Genomic DNA, 22138 nt, shown 5'->3' on the forward strand with positions numbered 1-22138 from the left:
TGCACTTCAACAGACTAGCAGCATACTCTTAGGAGAATGCAAATGCAGAGTCCCATTAATCTCTAAGTTCCATGTAACTGCTTCTCGTAGAATGGTCACATAGCTCCTAAGCAAGAGGGCAAAGGAGCAATCACAGTTTGACTTTATTATTTTGAAAAGCAACCATAAAACCCCACCAAAAATAATCTTCTGCTAATGGCATCTGAACTGAGCCTACCTAAAGGAATAGAACTTTGAGACAGAAGTGATTTGGTGGTGGTTTAAGTTGCAACTAAGTGGTTTAATACAAGGTGTAGTTCTTACAAAAGACTGTCTTTGCATCAGTTATTAATTCCAGTCATTTGTGATAGAGAAGCATGACTATCTTGATAGGAAACCTGCTTGTAACATCACACCTCTCATTTGAGGCAAACACTCAGACCTTCCATTGACTTTGAGCAAGACAGAAGACAGTAAATGTGAACACACTTCAAAGACACCAGAAATCAAAAGTCTAACACAGGGAGCTGCTACCTGCCCCTTGGCCTATGTGGCAACTACAAGCATTATATCTAACATGCCCACAGGCTCAAAGTGAAGTTGTCAGTTGTCAGCAAAAAGCAAGAACTGGCAGCCCTTGAATATGCTTGTACCCAAGGACTTGCATCCTACTACAGAACGTGCTTGCTACCACAGGAGCAGCTCTGATTCTGAGAGACAAAGCACCACTCCTACCATCGGCCAGGAGAAACTGCACTGCCAGACTTGGAACCCTACAGAAAGGTTCAGGATTCCCAAGTTCTCATATCAGAGGTTCAAAATCAGCTGTTAAAAGGTCAAAGATAAGAGCAATGCAGTAAAATAGGAAGTATGACTTGAAGCACCTATCTTAAGATATATATTTTTATTATTATTAATATCACAAAGCTCATGTACTCCGTCACTATCTGCTACCTGAATCTCAGCCCCTGTGAAGAGGTGGGTTTCTCTGCTTTCTTTGTGGAGATCTCAACCACTAGAATACTAGAACTGAAGAATTCTTGCAACACTGCTTTCTAGATGCTGACTTTGCCCTTGGTATGTACCTACAAAAAAGGTGGCTGGTTCACACTAACGAAAGAAGAAAGATTTGGTATCAGATATACAGACTGTTGTTTCAAAACTGGGATCTTTGGCTATTTGTTTGCCACAATTCCCCCCCCATTTCAGAACCCCAAAGATCAATCTATGGGCTACTGCTCTAAAAAATTCTGCAAACAAAACCATGTATTTATTAAAAGAAAACCCAGTTGTTAAAAATACTCAACTGAGCCAGACCTAGTGCACTACCACACACCCAGCAGCCTCCAGCAAATATTTACTTGTGTTAGGATCTTGTAACAGAGCACAAGCATATGGCAGAAATACTCTGTGAAAAGCCTCTTGCATTTTATGCTTTGCCACCCTACTGCCTGACTAGTGACAGAACTCTAAAGAAAACTCAGCAGGCAAATAAAGGTGCAGTTCCTTAAAGGCTCACATCCAATTCTCTTAACAAAGTGTGCTCTATTAGATTTATCCTGGGTTTTTTTAAGCCCACACCATTTCTGAGAGTCTATTCCAGCATTATGAGATCAGCAGGGAAGGGCTGGCTAATTTTAGCACTTTTTATAAAGCCCAACTTTGTCAGCTGAGAAGACCTGCAAGGAGCTCCAGTTTAAGGCAAACATTGTGGTTACCAGACGTGTTTGGAGGATTTGACTATTCCTTGCAAACAGTATAGGGTGAAAATGAGTAAAGTACTGTGTTCTGAAATAATGTCTCAAAGAAACTGCTCCTATCCGCTGTAATGGGGTGTGGGTATTTTCTTGCCAGGCATGAACCACCTCTTTCCTAGCTATTTCCAGTCAACCAAGTATAAATAGACAATGTAGAACAAACAGTATCTTTAGATTGTCTCCAAGCTTTTCTGCATGAAGTGCTGTACAGCTCTGACAGAAGTCTATGGGTGCTCCTACAGGAGTTCTCCACATTCAAATCTGAAAAACCGGGAATAACTTCAGGCTTGCTGAACAGCAGAAGAGCAGAGCAAGGCCAGATGCTATGCTAGTTACAGGATAGATGTTTAAACCCCTTGACTGAAAGGCAAAAATAAAACAATCACGAAAACGCAGTCAGCAACAGATCTATTCCTACAGGATCAGGTGGAAAGCACAGCTCAAATATTCTATCAAATTTCACAAATCTGTGTACCCAAAACATGCCACAGTTTGGGGAACTGTTAGGGTGGTGAGGCACTGAAATAGGTTGCCCAGGGAGGTTGTGAATGCTCCATCCCTGGTAGTGTCCAAGACCAGGTTGGACGAAGCCTTGGGTGAGATGGTTTAGTGTGAGGTGTCCCTGCCCATGGCAGGGGGGCTGGAACTAGATGATCTTAAGGTCCTTTCCAACCCTGACTATTCTATGATTCTATAATACCTTTAATCTCTTCCTTGCCTGATCAGGCAGCAATACATTCTGACAAGCCATTAAGCTTGAGGAAAACACTCATTTTTAACATACCTTACACTCTCACACTGCTATGCACTGGCACTTTCAAGGGTGCTCTCCACAACCAATGTTTTATTTATTCAGATGTGATGTTAACTGCAATCAAAGCGCAATACTTTGAGGATGAGGAGACATACTTAAGATCCCAACCTTCCACGAATAAGAACATCTACAGACATCTACGTCAGGATTTAAGTTCTCTTACAGCTACAAAAGTTGCACTAATACAGCTGTAAGCTTGTACAGTCCTACACACATTTGAAAGGCACAAGATAATACCTAAGCTCTAATTTAATGGGAAACTCCCATTCAGACTCCAAATTTCAGGACATACAGGTAACCCAAATTACGCAGCTATGAGAGATTTGCACCTTCTGTATCACAATAACAGAAAACTGGCATTAGCTTTATCCCAAGAACATCAAGGAAGTAGACCATGCCCTCCTGTACCAACGATAAGGTTTCTAAAGAGTAAAATGCCTGGCAGCAGGTCTTTAATACCAAATAATGCTAGGTAAAAACATGATGGTACTGTCTACACGTTTCAAGTCCTATTTACAAGTCAGATGCACAAGATGTAGCTACTGAACAGCCAGGCTGCAGCATAGGAGAGTATCTTACATGGCATCAGCTAAGTTACAAATTTGTAAGTCAAGTAATTGAAATAAAGCCACTCCTCCCTTCCCCCTTCCAGCAGCAGGAGCGTTGGGCAGAGCCTGCATGTGGCTGGTAAGTCCCAGGCTCCCTGAGCATGGGCCCCTCTATCTGATGGAGCCCATAAGGCTGGCTGTGCATCTGCAAGCACAAGGAAACTGTAAAGCTGCAGAATATGGAGAACAAACTGTACAAGAATGAAGTCTCTCACCTGAAATGCTTTTAATTGGAAACCCCTCACAGTCCATATCTCATTTGGTGTTGTAGTCATAAAAGACCTTTTAATTATTAAATATGCCTTCTTACCAGAGGGAAAACTGAAGCTGACTCAAACTGATGCCAAGAATCATCTGCTTATTCAAAGCTTACTTAAAACTGGTATAAAACCCCCCAAGAATAAGTTCCAACAGAAGATGTTCTGATACAGTTCAACTGGAAGAACTGAGGACACATGGTCCCAGCTGCAATTCCTTCAAAGTGAAAACTATCAACTTGAAAGTTTTAAACCAGATCTAGATTATGCAACTAAGAAACAACAGTGTTGTAGGCCACCTGAATGCCTCTGCACTGAGGGTTTGCTTTGGTATAGTCAGGAAAAAGACTTAAAGTCTCCTTGATTTAAACAGTGCAAAACTCAATCGTTTCTAACACCATTCCTAGAGCTTCACAGAAAGCCACATGTCTGATTCATACTTTGTAGTAAACAATTTCTGTTCCATAAGCCTGAGCTGAAAGAGGGCAGATAGGCTCAACGACTTTGTCTTCCTGCAAATGAAGATGTAAAGGAAAGAAAACTCTTATATTTTGACATACCTTTTACTTACTGTGTGCTGATGCTCTTTTAAGCTGCTATCTTAAGGGTTGCTTCTAGGAGTATTTTCAGTGATCTTTATATGCAGAACTAAGTATTTACCGACAAACCTATGTGACCACTTTGAATGCAATCTTCAGACCACTGATATCCACAGCAAACTGCTATTAATCTCTGCAGCACTAGGACTTTCTTTGTAAGAACTACGATGTCTTAATTTTCCTAATTTAACCTCAATGTTCTTTAACCTTTAATTATACAGTCATTTGGGACACAACTGTACTGTACAGCTAAATACTCAGGCTGTCTGCCATTCTCAGAGTAGTAACTAATAAAAAGTTAGAAAATATACAGCAATTAAGTAAAAAAAGCAGACATACAACTCTCAAAATACCTGTTATTACTAAAATTAAAAAGCTGCATAAAAGATACTTTGCACCTTTAACAAACCTAATGCACTCTTTCCCCCTGAGGAACCTCAAGCTAAAAGATCTAGTGTTAGTAACCAAGGATAAATCTAGCGTAAGAAAAATGCAGAGCCACGATACTACTGAAAGTCAGCTACACCTGGACAGTTCTGCAAGCTGGAAAGACTTCAGTCAACATTTTGGACTCCTGCAGGTTTTCATTTTTGCTTGTTTTTAAATGATGCCTTAGATCACATTCACACTTAAGTCTGCTGACATCGGTTTTGCTTTGCCTCAGGCCTGCATAATAACCAACACATTCTTACATGGTGCAGGGCTTCTTTCCATATCAGGCAAGGGGTTTTGTTTCTATGGCTCCTAAAGTAATTTTTCTTCCCCCTCAAAAGCCACAAGTTTGTGGTAAGGATTGCAGGGGGAGGACAGAAAACCAAAGTCTAAAAACAGCAGCAATGGCAAGAGGAGCCCTCTACCAACTCTGCTCCTCCTCTAGCCATTTTGTGCAAACTCTAGCCTCAAAGAGCAAGCAGCAAAAGGAGCAAAAGACGGTGAAAAGCTCTGTTCAAAGAAAAACAAGGATCTACGAGAAAAAAAAGGCAGTTGGCATAACTTTTCCTCAATTCCAGTATACTTTCCTAGTGGCATTCAGAACAAATCTTTGTGCAGTACATTACCTTTAAATATGATCCATAGTATTTTGTTACATAAGGACTATCACACTGACTTAAAACAGTTATCTCTTGCTGTATATCTTCTATTTCATCTTCTGCTTCCTCAAGGTCTATGATTTTTATAGCTACCACCTGCTGTGTCCGATTATCAATTCCTTTGAAGACCTCCCCAAAGGAGCCTTTTCCAATGCGTTCGAGTTTTGTGAATAGTTCTTCTGGGTCTGCTCTGTGGTTCTAGGAAAGAGAAGAAAAAAAGGGGAGGGGGATGATACACAAGTTATTTATTTACTTCCAAGTTATTTGCCCTCACGACTTCCCAAGCAGCACATCACCCGGGTTTATCGTCACTCGAAGGCATACATCAGGTAGGTTTATTTCCTGCACACTATCTTCTAATCCAGCTCTTAGTTACAGAACATACATTGTGCAATTATGCCAAAGGTAAACGAGCCTCACCAAGGAGGGAGGCAGGAACAAACCTCATTTCACATCCCCACGCACAACAACACCTTAAAACAAAAGAATAGAGCTGCTCCTAGTATTAATCCTATTAGTGCAGTAATTCAGAAGACTTTGGGAATGCAGCTACTGGCACAGAAGCCCTACCATCATCACCCAGGCAGAAAAGGCTGAGCTTTGTACCTGGCCAGAAGCCTGGGGCAGACAAAGCATCCTACTCAGTGATACAGTGAGAAGCTACTTGTGAGAACAGTGCACTACCCAGTACTCACTGGTAGATCCCGAGATCTGGTAGGATCAGACATCTTTGGGGCAGCTGAGAGTGCTGACAGAAATTACAGCAAAGGGAACTGAGCTGTTCAAAGAGGGAATAAGAAGGCTGGAGCAGAAACAGGGGGCATACTGAACCCAGGGGCACTGATCTGAACTGGCTGGGATCACCCAAACATGCTTTAAAAATGGGAGCCAAGCACCAGGTCACAGAGCACTGCTAAGGACATCTGGTTGGAATCTCTGCTGGTTAACTACTCTTGATGATCTTAAAGGTCTTTTCCAATCTAGTTGATTCTTCATCAGGGCCTGTAGGGACAGGCCAAGGGGAATGGCTTTAACCTGCCCGAGGGGAGACTGAGCTGAGCTCTTAGGCAGAAGCTCTTCCCTGTGAGGGTGCTGAGGCGCTGGCACAGGGTGCCCAGAGAAGCTGTGGCTGCCCCATCCCTGGCAGTGTTCAAGGGCAGGTTGGACACAGGGGCTTGGAGCAAGCTGCTCTAGTGGAAGGGGTCCCTGCCATGGCAGGGCTTGGAACTGGAGGAGCTTTGAGGTCCCTTCAACCCAAACCATTCCATGATTCTTCAAGATCAGACTGATTATTATACAAATATTTTAAATTTCTCAGCTCCATTCAAGCAGTCACGAGGGAAAGAAAAAGGAAGCAAGTTCTCATTTTCCCTTCAAGATAAAGCATGCCACACAGCTGCTTAGAGAACCCTGTCTATCCAAAACCACAGCAGTGGCTTCTGAAGGATGCAGGTAACTCACTCCAGTTTAAGAACACCAATTGTCAGAGCACAGGAAGGGAGTTTAATGAAAAGCGTTTTAAAGAGGTAAGGAGAACATGCTAAGAGAGTAGCCCAGCTTTGCAGCCAACAGGATTAAACACATGACTGCTGCCAGGAGCAGGCAACTCACTGCACAAATTAGTATTTGATCACAAAATATCTGCTCCAAAAGCCCTCTGATTCAATTGCAACATCTGAAAATATGGGAGATGCTTTGCTTTAGATCTTTTACGTGCTCCAAAACTCAGAACCAGCAAAAGTTGTAACAGTTTTGGCAAATGCAAACACTCAACCCAAGCCACAGATTACTCTACACAACAAAATAGTTATCAAACATCTTTACACTGGCGCTGTTGCAAATGGATATGAAAATCTTTACTGGGAATAAAAGAAATGCATCACTATGTAAAGCTGGTCCAAAATGGACACTCTGGTTTCCTTACTGGGCCCTTATTGTCGCTTCTTGCCTTCTACCAGAATCAGAGTTTATTCCAAAATGCGGTGGGATGAATCAGAAAACAGATTTAGCTGAGAGTTCACCATCTGATTTGTCAGGTTTATTTTCAGCTGAATCCGTTCACCACTCACATCTACCAAGCTGTCATCTGTGCTCTCACAAGAGGAGGGGACTTGAGGTAGCATGGCAGATTCATGCTGAGCTGTGGAGTTAGGCTGTGAACGTACAAGCACGTTGCTGCTCCTGAGCACTGCATTACAGCAAGAAGAATGAGGAATTTCTCCTTTGTCTACACTGAGCTCAGTGCTGTTCTGCTCCATTAAAAAAAAAAAAAAGACAAAACAAAGTAAAAAATTACCTTCAATGAAATAATTAAGCAAAAAATGTTCTGCTGACAGAAGCAGTGAAAGATCTCAAAGATGAACAAATACATAAAGCAAATGAAAAGATTAAAAAGTAATCATTTTTAATAAGTCTGAATTTAAAATCCATTTTCAGATGCATTTCAAATAATTCTTGCAGGGACAAGTGTAGCAAAAGTAGCAGTGAGTGCCACCCAGCCTTTCCCTGCTGCTGGCTGAGCTGCTGAACTGGCATTTAGCTTCCAACCAAATGTGTTCCTAAACTACATTAGCTGCAATAAGGAATAATTACATGGTATTTCCCTATTTACGATAACCAGACACCCCCAAGAAATAACAGAGTTAAAAGACAGGATTGGCAAAACTTCCCATGAACCCTAAAAGACTCGCTTTCATAAAAACTTAAGTTTTAAGACACAATCTGGAGCCTAGAATTCCAGCAATCATTCATGCTAATAGTTGTTCATTTGAGCTGAAATGCATTAAAACACCTCCAGACAGAGAGAAGAAAAGTAATTTAATCACAGGCATAGGCAGTTAATACAACCCTTCACAAATGTTTGATGGAGTCAAACGGCAACACTTGGGTTTTTTGCATGGGGTGAAACCTTAAGCAGAGAACTCCAGACTCTCCTCCAAGCTACTCCGGATAGCTCAGAACTTCCAACTCCTAAAGCCACTACATGGGAGCGCTGGAGTACAGGGAGAGATGAGCACAGCTGGACTTCCCACACCGCAGATCCCCCGGGAGGGAGAGAGAGAGCAGAGAACAACCTGGGTGAGACTGCTGGAGGAAGCAGTCACATCTTTCTACTCTGAGAAAATCCTTATGCAGCAAGCAAAGTCAGCTTTACAGCTCCTCTTATTCACCAAGGCTGACAAGGGACTGAAGGACACTCCAGGAGAAAGGCAAATATTTCTGACCAACTACAGCTAATACTGAGACAGCATCCTCTGGAAAGGCTTCAAATTTAGAACACTACATAACTTAAAGACTGCATTTTCAAACAGATCAGCTCTTACCTTTCTTCATTCCTTGTCTTTCAGGCTATTGGTCTACAGGAATCTTTTTCTACAACTAATTTAAAACACCACCCCCCCCCCCAAATGCCAAACTTTGAAAGACTCCTTTTAAAACAAACATACATTTATATAATCCAGTAATGCCCATCCTCCTCCTAGTATAGGAAATGATGGAAACATACTTTATACGAGTAAAAGTGCGTGTATATACACGCCCTGGATATATACCAATACATTTTTGCAGCACAGTTGCCAACTGAGCTAATATGGAAGAAATTAAGATTTCCAACACTATCAACACTCTTGAGCAAAACAACCATTGTTACTCCCTGTTCTTTCACAGATCTTACATTCAACGGGTAAAGGTTTAGAAGCTTTGAAAGCTGCCTGCATGAATAATTGGTGAGGGTTTTAAATAAACACTGGTTTCTATGGGAGTCATGTCTGTCAGTAACAAAACAATAGACAGTGTACGGACTCCATCATCACCACTCTGAAGATAACACCTAGAAGTGGACAAATCAGGAAGAAAATCTCCTATTCTTCCCCTCCGTATGCCTGTTTCCACAGACAAAAGCAGCACCAAGCATGACAAGCACAGACACATTCACATGCCAGCTTCAATCTCACCAGCATGAGTAACAGGACCAGCGTGACAATACAAGCCCTCTGCATAGTTTAGAAAGTCCACCATTTCACCAGTCCAGCACTAAACAGCCTGTGCTAGTAATCAGCAAAATGTGCCCTCCTCTATTATCCAACCATGTGCCATGACTGTATGTGTGTTACACACATACGTACATCCACACACTCAGCTTAGAAAGGACCTCATGGGCTCATCCAGTCCAACCACCTGCAGAAGCCCCAAATAAAAACCCCAAATCACTACAGTGTCATTTTTGCTAGCATACCTGCAGTAGTTGTATCAAGTATTCTGCCAATACAGCTTATACAAGCATTTTCTTTTGATTCCAATAAACACAGCTACGCAGCAATGTCCTGGGGCTGCATTCTGATACAGGCCTGACTGGCTGACTGACACCTTCTCACCTCTGACCCTTTCACATACCTGTTCTCCAAAGTCTGTCTTCTTCCTTTGAAGCAGAGTTAAAGTGCACTGAATATCTGACTTCTGAGAGCATACAGATATGTAATGGTACACAACAAAGCGTGTGAGACTGCTTCAGGCTCTATCAGTGCAGGACAGCTCTTCTACAAAAACAAGTCTTCTAAGGAGGGTCATTAATGAATTTCATTAATGATATTGAGTACAACTGGATGAAAACACAAAGCTTCAAAGAATCTTGGACAGAGATTGAACTAATGCCTTGTATCTAACAAAATCAAACCCAGGATCCTCAAGATCTCCCAAAGCAAATAATTCAACGTAGTCTTGGGAGATCTCTAAGTAGCCTGTCGGAAAAAATCTTTCCTGTTGTCTTAAAACAGTGTTTCTAAATCCTGACCCAGAAATGCTAGGATACTCTCTGGATTGTCGAGCATCTCCCAGGTTTTATTTGGACAGAAGTTTCCTTAAAACTGTAGCAGTGCTACAGAATAGCTAACTTACACTGAGAGCCGTTATTCAAATACACATTAGATAAAGATGCGATAATGAGCTCAAAAGACTTTATACAATGCTGGTAAGAGACACTAGAGTGTCTACTTGTCTGTTTTTCAAGTATCCACTACCACATACTGGTATCCTTGGAAGCTATCAGCATTACCTGGTGTTTCAAGGACTGTCACTTCAAGCAATTGCTCTCTAAAATAAAAGCCTGATCTTCACAAAAAGGGAGAATTCAGAGGTAAACTACAATGAAAAGAGCTGCCTTACAGAAAGGTTCAGGGAAAGAGGAGGTTATGTCATGGCCAGACATTCAAACTGAACACAACCCATGATCAAAAAAATACCCCAGTAATTAATCTGTTGCGCAGCCTCACAGTTACATTAGCATTAAAGTGCCAGATCAGAAATGTATGCCAGCATTGTTGCTGAAGCCAGCATGCACTGCACCATTTCTCTTAAGTTCCACTGTCTGCACTGTCTGAATTATGGCTAACAATAAAATTAAAGAGCAATTATGAGGCCTACTTTATTATCTGTAAAATCTCCAAGGTACCTTTTATTATCTTGAGAAAGAATACCTGAAATACAACGAGTAAAAAAAGACACCTGAAAGTCAATAAAAGACATTAAAAGTTAACGACATTTCACTTACTCTCAGCATTTATCCGATTCTTACCAAATACAGCATCTGGGTTGAACACATTGAAATCACAGCTAATCAGTGCATTCATTTATCTGTTCTCAGGTAATAAAGTACCTCCAAGTTTTTCTTCCATTCAGAGCCCCCCAAAAAATAAAATTAAGAGGCAGTAAGATTGGTGAACCTGATGGTCTACCTGATGGTCTACTGAACTTCTTAATGTTTAAACCACGACACTTACTCAACAGATACTTTCTTCTTCGGTATCTTTCCATACGCTATCTGCATGTAGTTTCAGATGGATATATATACACGTTAATTACACACCATGCAGATTTTATTATATAACAGAATATATTCACATACATTATATGTATTTCCATATTTTACCTGCATAAGGAACATTTCACTTCTTTACAACACAGCCACCACAGGTAGCCATTGATTTTAACTCCTGGAGCTCTTCCCCACATCCCCCTTTTTTTATGTTTAAATCCTATTACAGTTAAAGTTACCCACACCAGCAGTGCCACAGGCATGTGCGTATGTACTTCATGTAAACAGTTTGAAGTTAATGAAGGCACAGGTGCAGAGCTATCATTACTTACAAAGAATCAGAAGAAAAGAAACCTGCAAACATTTAAAACAAGGATAGAACCTGTCAGTCTTTTTCTCCATCTTGTGATGGAGAACAGAACTCTGATGCTACCCCGCGGTCCTGCTCAAGACTCAAATATAAGGGAAGTAGATATTTACTGTATTTACTGTAACTGTATGATACGCACTGAAGAAGCATTTCTACTCAGCAGGTAGCAAAAACAAGCTGAGTTTTGCTGTCCTTAAATGGGACGTGACCTCTGTTATGCCCTTCATGAGACACCTCTCATCTGACAAGGCCAAAACTCATTGCCATTTTTAGTGAGAAGCTGGAGAACTTCAAAGTAAAAAACAAGAGGAAAAATAGGTAAGTGAAAACCTCACGTGGCTTTGTTCTCATCAAGTCAGCCATAAAGTGAGCTGCTTGAAAATTCATGACTATCAAAACCTCAAAATCAGCATTCAAACCCACCCATTCTCAGACTTGGAAGGAAAGAATCACCTTCATCTGTCTTCAAACCATCTCAGGCCTGTGGCAGATGCAAGCTGTCAATGGTATGTTGTGCTGGAAATGGAAACCACTGAACTCACTTCCTCTACTCTTAGCCATTCTTTCACTTTGGTAACACAATGTGAAAAGCAGCTTAGGAAACAGCATAAATAAGCAAAAAGGAAGAATAACACCACATCTCCCAAAGACCAGCTCTTGGATATAGGCAATTAAAAACATCTACATCAATTACTTACAAAGAGTATCCTGCATTGAGGAAAGGAAACAGAAAACAAAGTTTCTCCTGCCAGTGAGCTGCTCTGTAACTGAATACCCCTACATGTCAAATGGAGCAACACTTCACTTCCACTCTATATATCAATACCTTTAAACCATATAAAGGTCCTCAAAGCACTGCATAGAGCTTCATATCCTTCAGTGTGCCCACATCCCCGAGGGGCACAGCCTACCAAAAGAGAGGGATTAAGGACGGGGACACACACAAACTACACGGCTAGGTCTTTACTATGATTTGGCCTGGCTCATGGCAAGAGGATAGATCTAGATAATCTTTAAAGTCCCTTCCAACCCAAACCATGCACTGATTGCAAGATCTGTAAAGACCTAAGCGGTTGAACATTCTATAGCTAGAAGGATCCTCTATCCTTCAACGGAGAGAGAAGTCAAGAAATCAAGAGGTTCTGGTATCCCAAAGTCTTCAAACTCTGTTCTACACGTGTTAGACTTCAAGAAGCTGATCTTTCACAACAAGTTTAATCCTTTGTTAAGCAGCACAGGACAAGGGACTGCTGAATGGGGAACCAGCTCACCTCAGTGAATTAAATGCCCGCACACCTGAACTGTGTGCCAGAAGACATCTGCAGCCTCTCACTGCTGAAGATCATTGGTAATCTCTCCATTATGAACTGCTTCAAAACCCCTCATCTGCACAGAGATTACAAAAGCCACATCTAATAGGAATATGGAAGAATCACCATTTATGGGCTGCAGCCTACTTTTAGCATAGGCCTCTCCCCTCAGCACCAGCCTGCTTATCAGTGCACATACACTTAGGGCTTTTTCACTTTTGCCACACCCATTTAAAGGAAAAACTACACCAAAACTGTGCCAGCAATAAACTGTATCATCATGGCATTTGGACCATTTCGCTAGTATTCAGAGGGGCAGGATCTACAGCTAAATGGCAACTGCTACATACACTGTACAGGCTTCCTCACTGCTCTATCTTAAAAAGCCATTTTGGCACTTTTTCTGTGCGGGTTAGAACTTGATATACAGGTTTTTGTCCTGTAAATACCATTAAATTCATGCTATAATCCAGCTAGAATGAAAAATAACAAAAACCAGCTTTTTAGCTTGCCAGTTCACAAACTAGAAGGCAGCAACAAGGCATGAAGTTTAACACACACACGAGTATCTTTGGGAAGTCTCCCCGCTGAAGTAGTCGTTAGTTACTTTCAGGCTAAACAAAACCAAAGCAAGGCAGAAAAACACTAATTGAGAAAAAGAGGACAGCTCCAAAACACAATGTGGGTTCAAGGAGCAGATCACAAGTTTATTTACCACAGGTAAGTCTCCAGGGATAATCACTGCCTGCAATGAAACCCGAGTGGGAACCCACGGTTCGAGGGTATCACGCCATTCCCCAAGCTTTGGAAAGGAAGGCAAACACACCAGTCTGCTAGAGTCCCAGATTTCTGTCCTCTCCCCAAGGCTAGGCGACCACAAGCTTGAAAAGCTTTACTCTTCTCTCGAGTACTGGCTCTTGATCCTATCAATCATACTAGACCTGAAGCTACAAGAACCACGTAATGAAAAACCAGAAATACAACTCCAAAATGAGCTACAAAGGAAGCAAGAAACCTATCCTGCCAGAACCAACCTGCCCTTTCAGGAAACTCCTTTTTCAATTACTCTGCAGCTCATTCATAGCATGGCAAAGCATCTCATTACATAAACCTGCGAGGAGAAGGGGGAAGGGAGGAAGAGAAACACCCTGAAATAAAAGAATCAGATTCTTCTCGCCAACTAGGCTAGAATAAAGCTGTGCAGGAATGCAAAAATGTTCCTGCTGTGACCGGTTGCCAGATGACACCTTCGTAGGTGAGACATTCCCAGCAAGATCATCTTGCTCCCCTCATAATTCACGGTACGTTTTTAACCGATTTACATCAGTAGAAATTCAATCTTCTTTCATTCAGTGTTTTACATTTAGGCACTTGACAACACTCACGGTCTTTCCAAGCTGTACAGTGTTTTTATTATGATGCTTTCAGATCCCAGCACAGAAGCCTGCATTGAAATGCAACTTGACATCCAGGAAAGCATAAGACACCCTCTGATTCCCCTCCCTAGTCAAGATTATTCAGATATTCAGAACATATAACAGCTCCCAATTGAGAGGAAAGCCTGCAAATTATCACAGAGAAGAGGGAGAGAGAAAAAAAACACAAGTTCTTCAGGACAGAACACATGGTTCTTGAGTTCTGGTTCATGAAAACCACCCTGGGATCTCAGACTCCCCCTTCCACAGCTCAAGTGTGAAACCTGCAGATAACTAACATCTCTCATTCCTTGTTCTCCTTCACTGATGCATACAGGATTCATGCAGACTCAAGACAGATCCCACCACAAAGCTTTTCCAGATATGCTGCCTCAATCAAAACGATTCAAATCCAGATTTTGGCACGCCAAACTTGGCTTCACCCTTCTAAGAGCCAACTATGCAGTTCTTCAAAGCCTTCTTCATTAAGAAAGATCTAAGCTGAAGCCATAGACCTAATCAATGTAGCCTATCTGCAAAACCACAGGCACAAGATCTGAGGAAGAACGAGCCCAGCAAGCTACAGTTACCTTGTCAGGCCCTTTTTAGTAGTTTCTCCGAGTTCCTTCTGCCAGATTTATTTGGCTAGCAATCCCTGTGCCAGAATGGATTTCACCAAATATTGCTAGATGAGCACACTTCCCATGAGATCTAAGCCTCTCCTTCAGAGCTAAGGAGTGTGCTCAGTGATGCTCAACCAATCATCAGAGCAGACTTGTTCCAGAACTGCTACAGGTTTAAACTTTAAGAAAAAATGACAGTTCTTTAAAAAGTGCTGAGGCAGCATTAGGAAAGAATTTGATTTTTTCAATTAAGTTAGAAAAAACCCGGCAGGATTTGGAACAGCAACTCCTGGAATGACAAGGTACCTCACCACCTCTTCATCTCCTCAAAGACAACATCCAAGCAGGCACTGATTACAGCATCCAAAAAGTTATCTGTGACAGAAGAATTTCAAAAGCAACTTTGCAATGCCCATCTCCAACCCCCTCCCCCCAAAACCCAGCCCTGAACTCCTCTGTCAATTACTAACCCCAGTCCCCAAGATAAATGAAAGACAAAACAATAGTCTCTTATCACTTCCCAGAGTTCATGACTCTCTTAAACCTGAAGGTGATCACCACAGAGCAAACAAGTGGTACTTTTACTAACAGGCTTAAAATTCGTCCTTTCACTTTTGGGGATGGCCAAAAACTTAAGTTTCAGAACACTGCAAACAATGAGAACTGAGGTGTTTACTCTTGCCTATCTTCACTAAGATGTTATAAGGTCTCATACAACAAATATTGCTGCACAGGCACACGCAGTCATACAAACTCTTCATGGTGCGCCACACAGTTGCTCTATATAAAGAAACAATCCTTCCATCAAAATAGACATTTAAATAAAGATTCTTTTTTCTTTTAAGCAGCAAATTGCAATATATTCCTGAGCTGCTCCTTGCTGTATAGTCTCCTTTTTGAGAAAAAGGAAAAAAAACACTTTTATCAAGACGTGTAAAGCTGAGATGCTGGAGTTCAAGAACAGCCAGTGAGAACCTTTTCAATGTTAAATTCAACAGAACAAGTAACAATTATATATGTCTAGAAGTTAAAAGTCTCGTTTCAGATGTAATGTTTTTACCTTCTGGGGCGAATTATCCTCTGCTCAAACCTGACAGTATACCATAACAGAGAACAGCAAAGAAATTAAGGTGAGAAGAGGAGTTTGGTTTCTGTGCTCTCTGCAGCTCTGGCAGACTTGCCTCTGAATTCCAGGTCAGTGCACTCACTGTGCTTAGAACTGTAAAATCTGCACAAAAAAACAACAGCAAAAATCTGCTGTGGATTTTTTCTTCTAAGCCTGATAAAAACAGCTGCTGGATTCCAGGTGATGATACCTACACAGCTCCCGTGCATCAAACACTTTCCAGAGCCTCCTCTAGCCTCCTTTGATAACAGTAAGACAGCACAAGCATGACTGAGCCCCACTTTGTCATCAGGGTAACTCATAACACACAAGATGGAAGAATCAAATTCAGCAAGAAAAGCTTGAGCTGAGTTAGCAGACTGCTAGTAGATATGATATAGTTTGTACATCAAGCACAGCCAGGAAAGGAACAACCACAGTGTTGAATTCCACAAATATTTTAATGCATATCTGCTTCAAGTAGCAGGGAGGCATGTTCTCCACAGGTCTTAAACTACCATCTTCCTGCAGTTTGCCTGTGCTGCGGCTCACAGTGCACATCAAGGAGCTGAAATTGGACAACGCATTAACAACCAAAAACCACTGTAGTCCATCCTAGCTTAATCATAGGAGATCCCTGTTTTCTAGGCACTGTGCAAGTCTCCTGGTGCCAGGCAAGTGCTAGACTTTCCAGCTTCCTTTATTTCTAAATAATAAAAGTTTAAAGCCTTTTCAAACTCACTGTAGAAGCATCTAGATATAGCTCAGTTCCTAGGATAGGGGTAAAATTAAAAGAACTGTGAACAGACCTTTCTCTAAAGGTTTCAGTTCCTCTAATGCCCACCTTTTAAACATCTGACAGTAATAGACTGCTTGCTCTTAACAGAAGTCATTCTTGTAACTTCAGTGCATAAGGTTTACTAGAAATCTGACACGCTTCCAGACTAGCTTCAGGCACCATACATAAAGAGCTCATTCCTACAAGTGCACTAATTTGAAAGTAACATATTTTTTTCCCCCAAAGACCACCACTTCCAATACAAAATGCCACCTCTCCTTTAACCTTTCCATACTCATCCAGTAACTACCCGTAAACCAACTGCCTCTGAGCATCCCCTGAGCAGGGACAGAGACTTTCCAGGCTGAGGCTGTTTGAGTGAGCAGTGTCCTACAGCCCGTCTGTCAACTGGCAGCCCGCAGTGCAAAGCTCACCTTTACATCCAGGTTTGCATTTGATCAAGCAAGCCTTCAGTTGTGAATCAGAATACACTGCCCGACAGCTCACATGCTTCTGGCTGCTCTGCTTTTAGAGGAAGTTAGGCTCTTTACTGTGATACAGCCTGAATGCCAATAAAAACAGATGGAGATCAGGTCTAAACAACCTCTCTGGCTCACTCAAGACTACTGCCATACAGGATCAGGAGATATCAACAAGCCATGGGAAAGGAAACAGAAAGTGTTTATAGATGAGTAGGACAGCAGCAATAAAGAGAAACGACGTCCCAAACCCGGTTCCAAAGACACACAAACTGGCAAGAAGAAACACAAATAAGAACCAACATTTCCATCAGGAATTAATACTTCACAGACTTGGGATTTTAAACACAAAATTAGAATAGGAAAGGAAGCTCATCCAGGGAAACTCTGCTAGCTGAAAAGGGCATTTATTACTTGAATGATGTTCCATTGCTGAAGTTTACAGACTAGTTTGAGAGTTTAGGATGCTAATAAACAAAAGAATTTCCTCACTACCCAACTAAAAAAAAATGTTAATTGTTGCTCACTTGTAAGTTACAGCTTTCAGTCTCTTGTATTTGTAAAGAGGGTCTGGAGCACTGTATGAGATGCTGCCAGTAAGTTCATCAAAAATGCATCCATGTGAAATGACTAACACTTACACATCTTGCCTGCTGGGCCAGAGGAAAACAGCAGTGTAGGACTACTACTAAGAGGTCCAACACCTCCACTCCAGACCTGTTTTCAGTACAGGGTCTGGGCTGGTAAAGACCCAGGCAGGCTCCAACACCTCTATTGCAAGCCATACCCAGAAACACTCAGTGTGAGTTCAACTGGATTCCTTGAAGCCAGTGCCAGCAGACAAGTTTCTCACTGCTAGATCTCAAAGCATTCCAGACTAAGAATTAGTTTGAATATTTTTATCACAAGGAACAGTACAGTGACATTACTGAATAAAAACTAACCTGACATTCAGGCTCATTGCAAACTGTGCTTCATGTAACCAGGACACCTTAACTGTGCTGCCGTAGCTGCATCAACTATCCATTCTTTCCTGTCATCTTGGATTCTGTCTAAAATGTCACTGTCTTTGGTGTCATGCTCAGTTTCAGAGCACTCACACATCACAGAGTGTATGTCATCTTACACATTCACAGAGCACTCCGATTTTATTGAATGGGTTTAGAAGTTTGGCAGCTGGATAAGTTAGCATCATACAACTGGATCAAGTAGAGGCTTTCCAGAGGAGTGAGGAAAAGGAACGCGTTTAGGAAGTTGTTTGCACAGGCAAGAATTGTTAGGTATAAGATTTGGTTTCGTTAGAGACACAAGACAGGTTAAACAGAACACAATCACTACATAAACAAATGGTTCTGCAACTACTCATAAAGGCAGCAGATAATACTACCTCTGGGTCCACCTTTGTTGCCACGGTACCAAAAGTCAAGAGTTCACCAAAATAGCTCTATATAACTTTCTGTAGTTTTCCATGTTTGGCTCCTTTTTAAGGGAAGCTGATTCTTCATGAGACTTTAAAAACAGTCAAAAAAGCTTCTGTTATCCTCTGGTGATCAAGTGTCAAAGTCTTTTCTTCGGAGAATGGAAATTATGTAACACATTATGCCTGGAGTTTTGTTGACACTTTTTGCGTATAATGAAATGCGAGGGAAACTAGAAGAACACAATAAAGCTGAAAACTTCAAACCTCTAACACATTCTCTGCCAAATCCAGTTCCCAATTGTTATATTCAATACAACGCATCCCTCAACACAGAACAAGGGGCTTCTTCCACCACAGAAAAACCTGTTTAACCCTTCTTCAATTGATTATCATGCACTTACTTTAATACTGAGCAGAAGCAAGGACACTTTTATCATCATTTGGATGATCCTGACTCTTTTGAACAGGTTAAAAACCCCCTCAAATCCACAACAAAAGAAGTAACCCTTGTACCTCAGACTATCACACTCCTCTAGAACAGCTGCTGTACGGGTTTGTTTTGTTGAGGGTTTTTTTTATGAGGAACACCCCTGCATTACGACTCTTCTAAAAGGGTGAGCAGATTAATTTCACACCAAATTCTATTTCTTTGTATTCTAAGACCTGCAGGACTTGTGCCAAAATCTTTATAAGAAAAGGTCACTATGGGAAAATTGTGTTTTAATTCTGTGCAGCTGTATATATATATATAAAACAGCTTAATAGAATGCTTTAAACATAAAGATACGTGAAGGGGCCTGGGTTAATCTAACAATACTTATGGGACTCAGTATGCTATTACATAAAGTTTATTGACATAACAATGGGAAACAGAACCTTAAATAGTTTCAAGGCCCTTTTGTTGATGACAGGGCAGCTCTGGAAAACAGGACAACTATACATTAAGCAGATAGAAAAATAAGAAATTGACAAACTCAGATGTTGAAACAGAAGTTTCCAAATACAGGCACACAGACAGAAAACACACTCAAAACCAGAGGATGTAAATAAATAAAGCCCAGGCTAAAGCCCCTCAAACTTTCATCAAGTTTCTTTAGGATGTGCCACTACAGCAGTAACCTGGGCATATTAACGGAACAAAGGAGACTGAGAAAACGTGGTTTGTGTCCTCTTGTAACAGTAAGTCAGAGGGTGAGCAAAGTTTAACTGATTTCAGGAAGTATGTGAATTACGAGACATGAGAAAGGTAAAGCCAAACCTTAACACTGCAACTGGTCTAAATTAATCTACAAATACTGTTTACACATCAACTGTACACCTTCTGGAAGCAGCAAAGATACCTGAGCAAGAGAAATTTTAACTTTCTGTTCTGAAACCTCTTCAAGTCTCTACTGTACGTGTCTTACATACATAAGAGATATCTCATAAAGGCTTCTAAGTCACCTGAACTAAAAAAGAATCCCTCCAATATTACACACGTAGGAATACCCCATTAGTTAAAACAGAAAGCTCAAAATACTGACAGCATCTGACAATCCAAAGTCAACACTGAAATGAGCTTAGTCCTCAGCTCCTTTAAGCTTGATAAAGATTCCTGACCCACCTTGTATTAGATTATCTAGCAGAATAAGTACAAAGAGTCAGAGATATTCCACCTTTGCTACGAAATATCAGTAACACACGCGCCTGCTTGTTTCCTGAGCAGATACCACACAGAAATGACACCAGGTCTCATCCCCGGCCGAACAGAGGAGCGTGTTTCTGCCAGGTGACGCCTCCCTTTGCTGTATCCTCACCGCACCTCGCCACAAACCGCGAGGTCCCGGCGAGGCTGCGCTGCAGGCCCGGCACACGCTGGTGGGGAAGTCCTGCAGGAGGTAGGGCTGCCGGCGAGCCCGGCCTGTCATGTACAGCACACCCACACACCCTGCCATTAACTTCAGGGCGCCTTTAATCAGTTTGTGAAGCTCTTACGTGCTCCTGGGTGCAGCGCGGACAACCCCCAACAAAGGGGGGACGGAGGGAGAGGGCACCCTCGCCTCCGAGGGGCTGGCCGCAGGTATGCGCCCCCCCCCCCCGTGGAGCCGGGCCCCCCATTACCTCAGCTCAGCGAGGGCTCCGGCCCACGCTCCCACCTAGGCCGAGCGAGGCCTCCCCGCGGCCCGGCCTCGCCGCCCAGCCCCGCTTCGCCCACCCGCGGTCCCCCGGACCCTGCGCCCCGGCGGCGGCCTCCGAGCGTCGCTTCCGGAGCCGGGGCCGAGCCCGGGCCCTTCGCCTCCATTTTGGGTCCGGCGCGGCGCGGAGCTCACCTGCATGCCGGGCACTTGCACCGCCACGGGCGAGTGGGCCATGGCGGGCTGCGGCGGCCGGGCGCCGCCCGCTAGCTCCCCTCTCTCGGCCTCCCTGCTCCTGGGCGGCGGCGGGGCCTGGAAGGACAAAGCGGCGGGGAGGCGGCTTTAGCGCGGGCCGCGCTCCCTCCTTCCCTCCCCTGCGGCCCGCCCTGCCCGGCAGCCCCCGCCCGCCGCCGGCTCACCTCACCCCGCGGGGCTGGGGCCGAGCTGCGCGATGCGAGCGGGAAGGGGGATCCCTAGCGCCGCTCTGCCATGCCCGCCGAGCTCCCAGCAGCGGCCCTCGCCCTGCCCATGCCCCCCTATCCCCGGTGCCGGCGCGGCTGCTCGGGGCTTCCCCGGTGATGCGCACGGGGCGGCGGTTCTCGGCACGGCCGGGCTCAGATCGCCATGTCGGGCTGCGGCGGGAGGCGCTGGCTGCTGTGCGGCGGCGGCGGCGGCTTCTTCCGTCTCAGCTCCGGCCTGGCGGGGCGGAGCCACCGCCGCCGCACGGGCCCCGGCGTCACTGACCCCGCCCCCTCCGGCCGGGGCTCGGGGGGAGCTCGGTCTCGGCTCGGTCTCGCCCGGGTCGCTCGCGTCGGGCGCGGTTCGGGGTCTTGCCCCACGGACACGGGCACAGCTCCTGTTCCCGGCACGCGGCCTTAGCTCCGCAGCACCGCGCCGGTACCCCCGGCTCCTGCAGCCCAGGCAGAGTGGGAGAAAAACTGAGTCGGTGTTTTCATAGAAACACAGCCTGGTTTGTGTTGAAGGGACCTTAAAGCTCCTCCAGCCCCAACCCCTGCCACGGGCAGGGACCCCTTCCACTGGAGCAGCTTGCTCCAAGCCCCTGTGTCCAACCTGGCCTTGAACACTGCCAGGGATGGGGCAGCCACAGCTTCTCTGGGCACCCTGTGCCAGCGCCTCAGCACCCTCACAGGGAAGAGCTTCTGCCTAAGAGCTCATCTCAGTCTCCCCTCGGGCAGGTTAAAGCCATTCCCCTTGCCCTGTCCCTACATCCTTTGTCCCAAGCCCCTCTCCAGGTTTCCTGCAGCCCCTTCAGGCACTGGAGCTGCTCTCAGGTCTCCCCTTCAGGAGCCTTCTCTTCTCCAGGCTGCCCCAGCCCAGCTGTCTCAGCCTGGCTCCAGAGCAGAGCTGCTCCAGCCCTCGCAGCATCCCCATGGCCTCCTCTGCACTCACTCCAGCAGCTCCACGTCCCTCTTGTGCTGCTGCCCCAGAGCTGGATCAGGGCTGCGGGGGGGGGGGGGGGGGGGGGGGAGGGTGTCTCCCCAGAGCGCAGCAGAGGGGCAGGATCCCCTCTCTGAGCTGTGCTCACACTCTGGGGGTGCACCCAGCAGGGGTTCTGGGCTCAAGTGCACACTGAAGCTGGGTCATGGGGA

General features: G+C 44.0%; 1 protein-coding gene across 1 annotated transcript in view; it reads right to left on the reverse strand.

The window, feature by feature from the left end:
• The window catches only part of STK26 (serine/threonine kinase 26), a 30340-nt gene extending 9440 nt beyond the window's left edge, over positions 1-20900 (reverse strand). The window contains exons 1-2 of the mRNA XM_061446270.1: positions 20724-20900; positions 5073-5303 (exon numbers count right to left, since the gene is read on the reverse strand). Of these exons, the coding sequence (XP_061302254.1) occupies positions 5073-5303; positions 20724-20765 (273 nt within the window). The 5' untranslated portion in view covers positions 20766-20900. The remainder of the gene's footprint in view (positions 1-5072; positions 5304-20723) is intronic.
• Between the last annotated feature and the right edge of the window lie 1238 nt (positions 20901-22138).

Source organism: Pezoporus flaviventris, unplaced genomic scaffold (assembly GCF_033815535.1).
Source record: "Pezoporus flaviventris isolate CSIRO_AGI_PZ_B2104156 unplaced genomic scaffold, CSIRO_AGI_Pfla_v1 ptg000005l, whole genome shotgun sequence".
In the NCBI taxonomy this organism is placed as follows: Eukaryota; Metazoa; Chordata; class Aves; order Psittaciformes; family Psittacidae; genus Pezoporus; species Pezoporus flaviventris.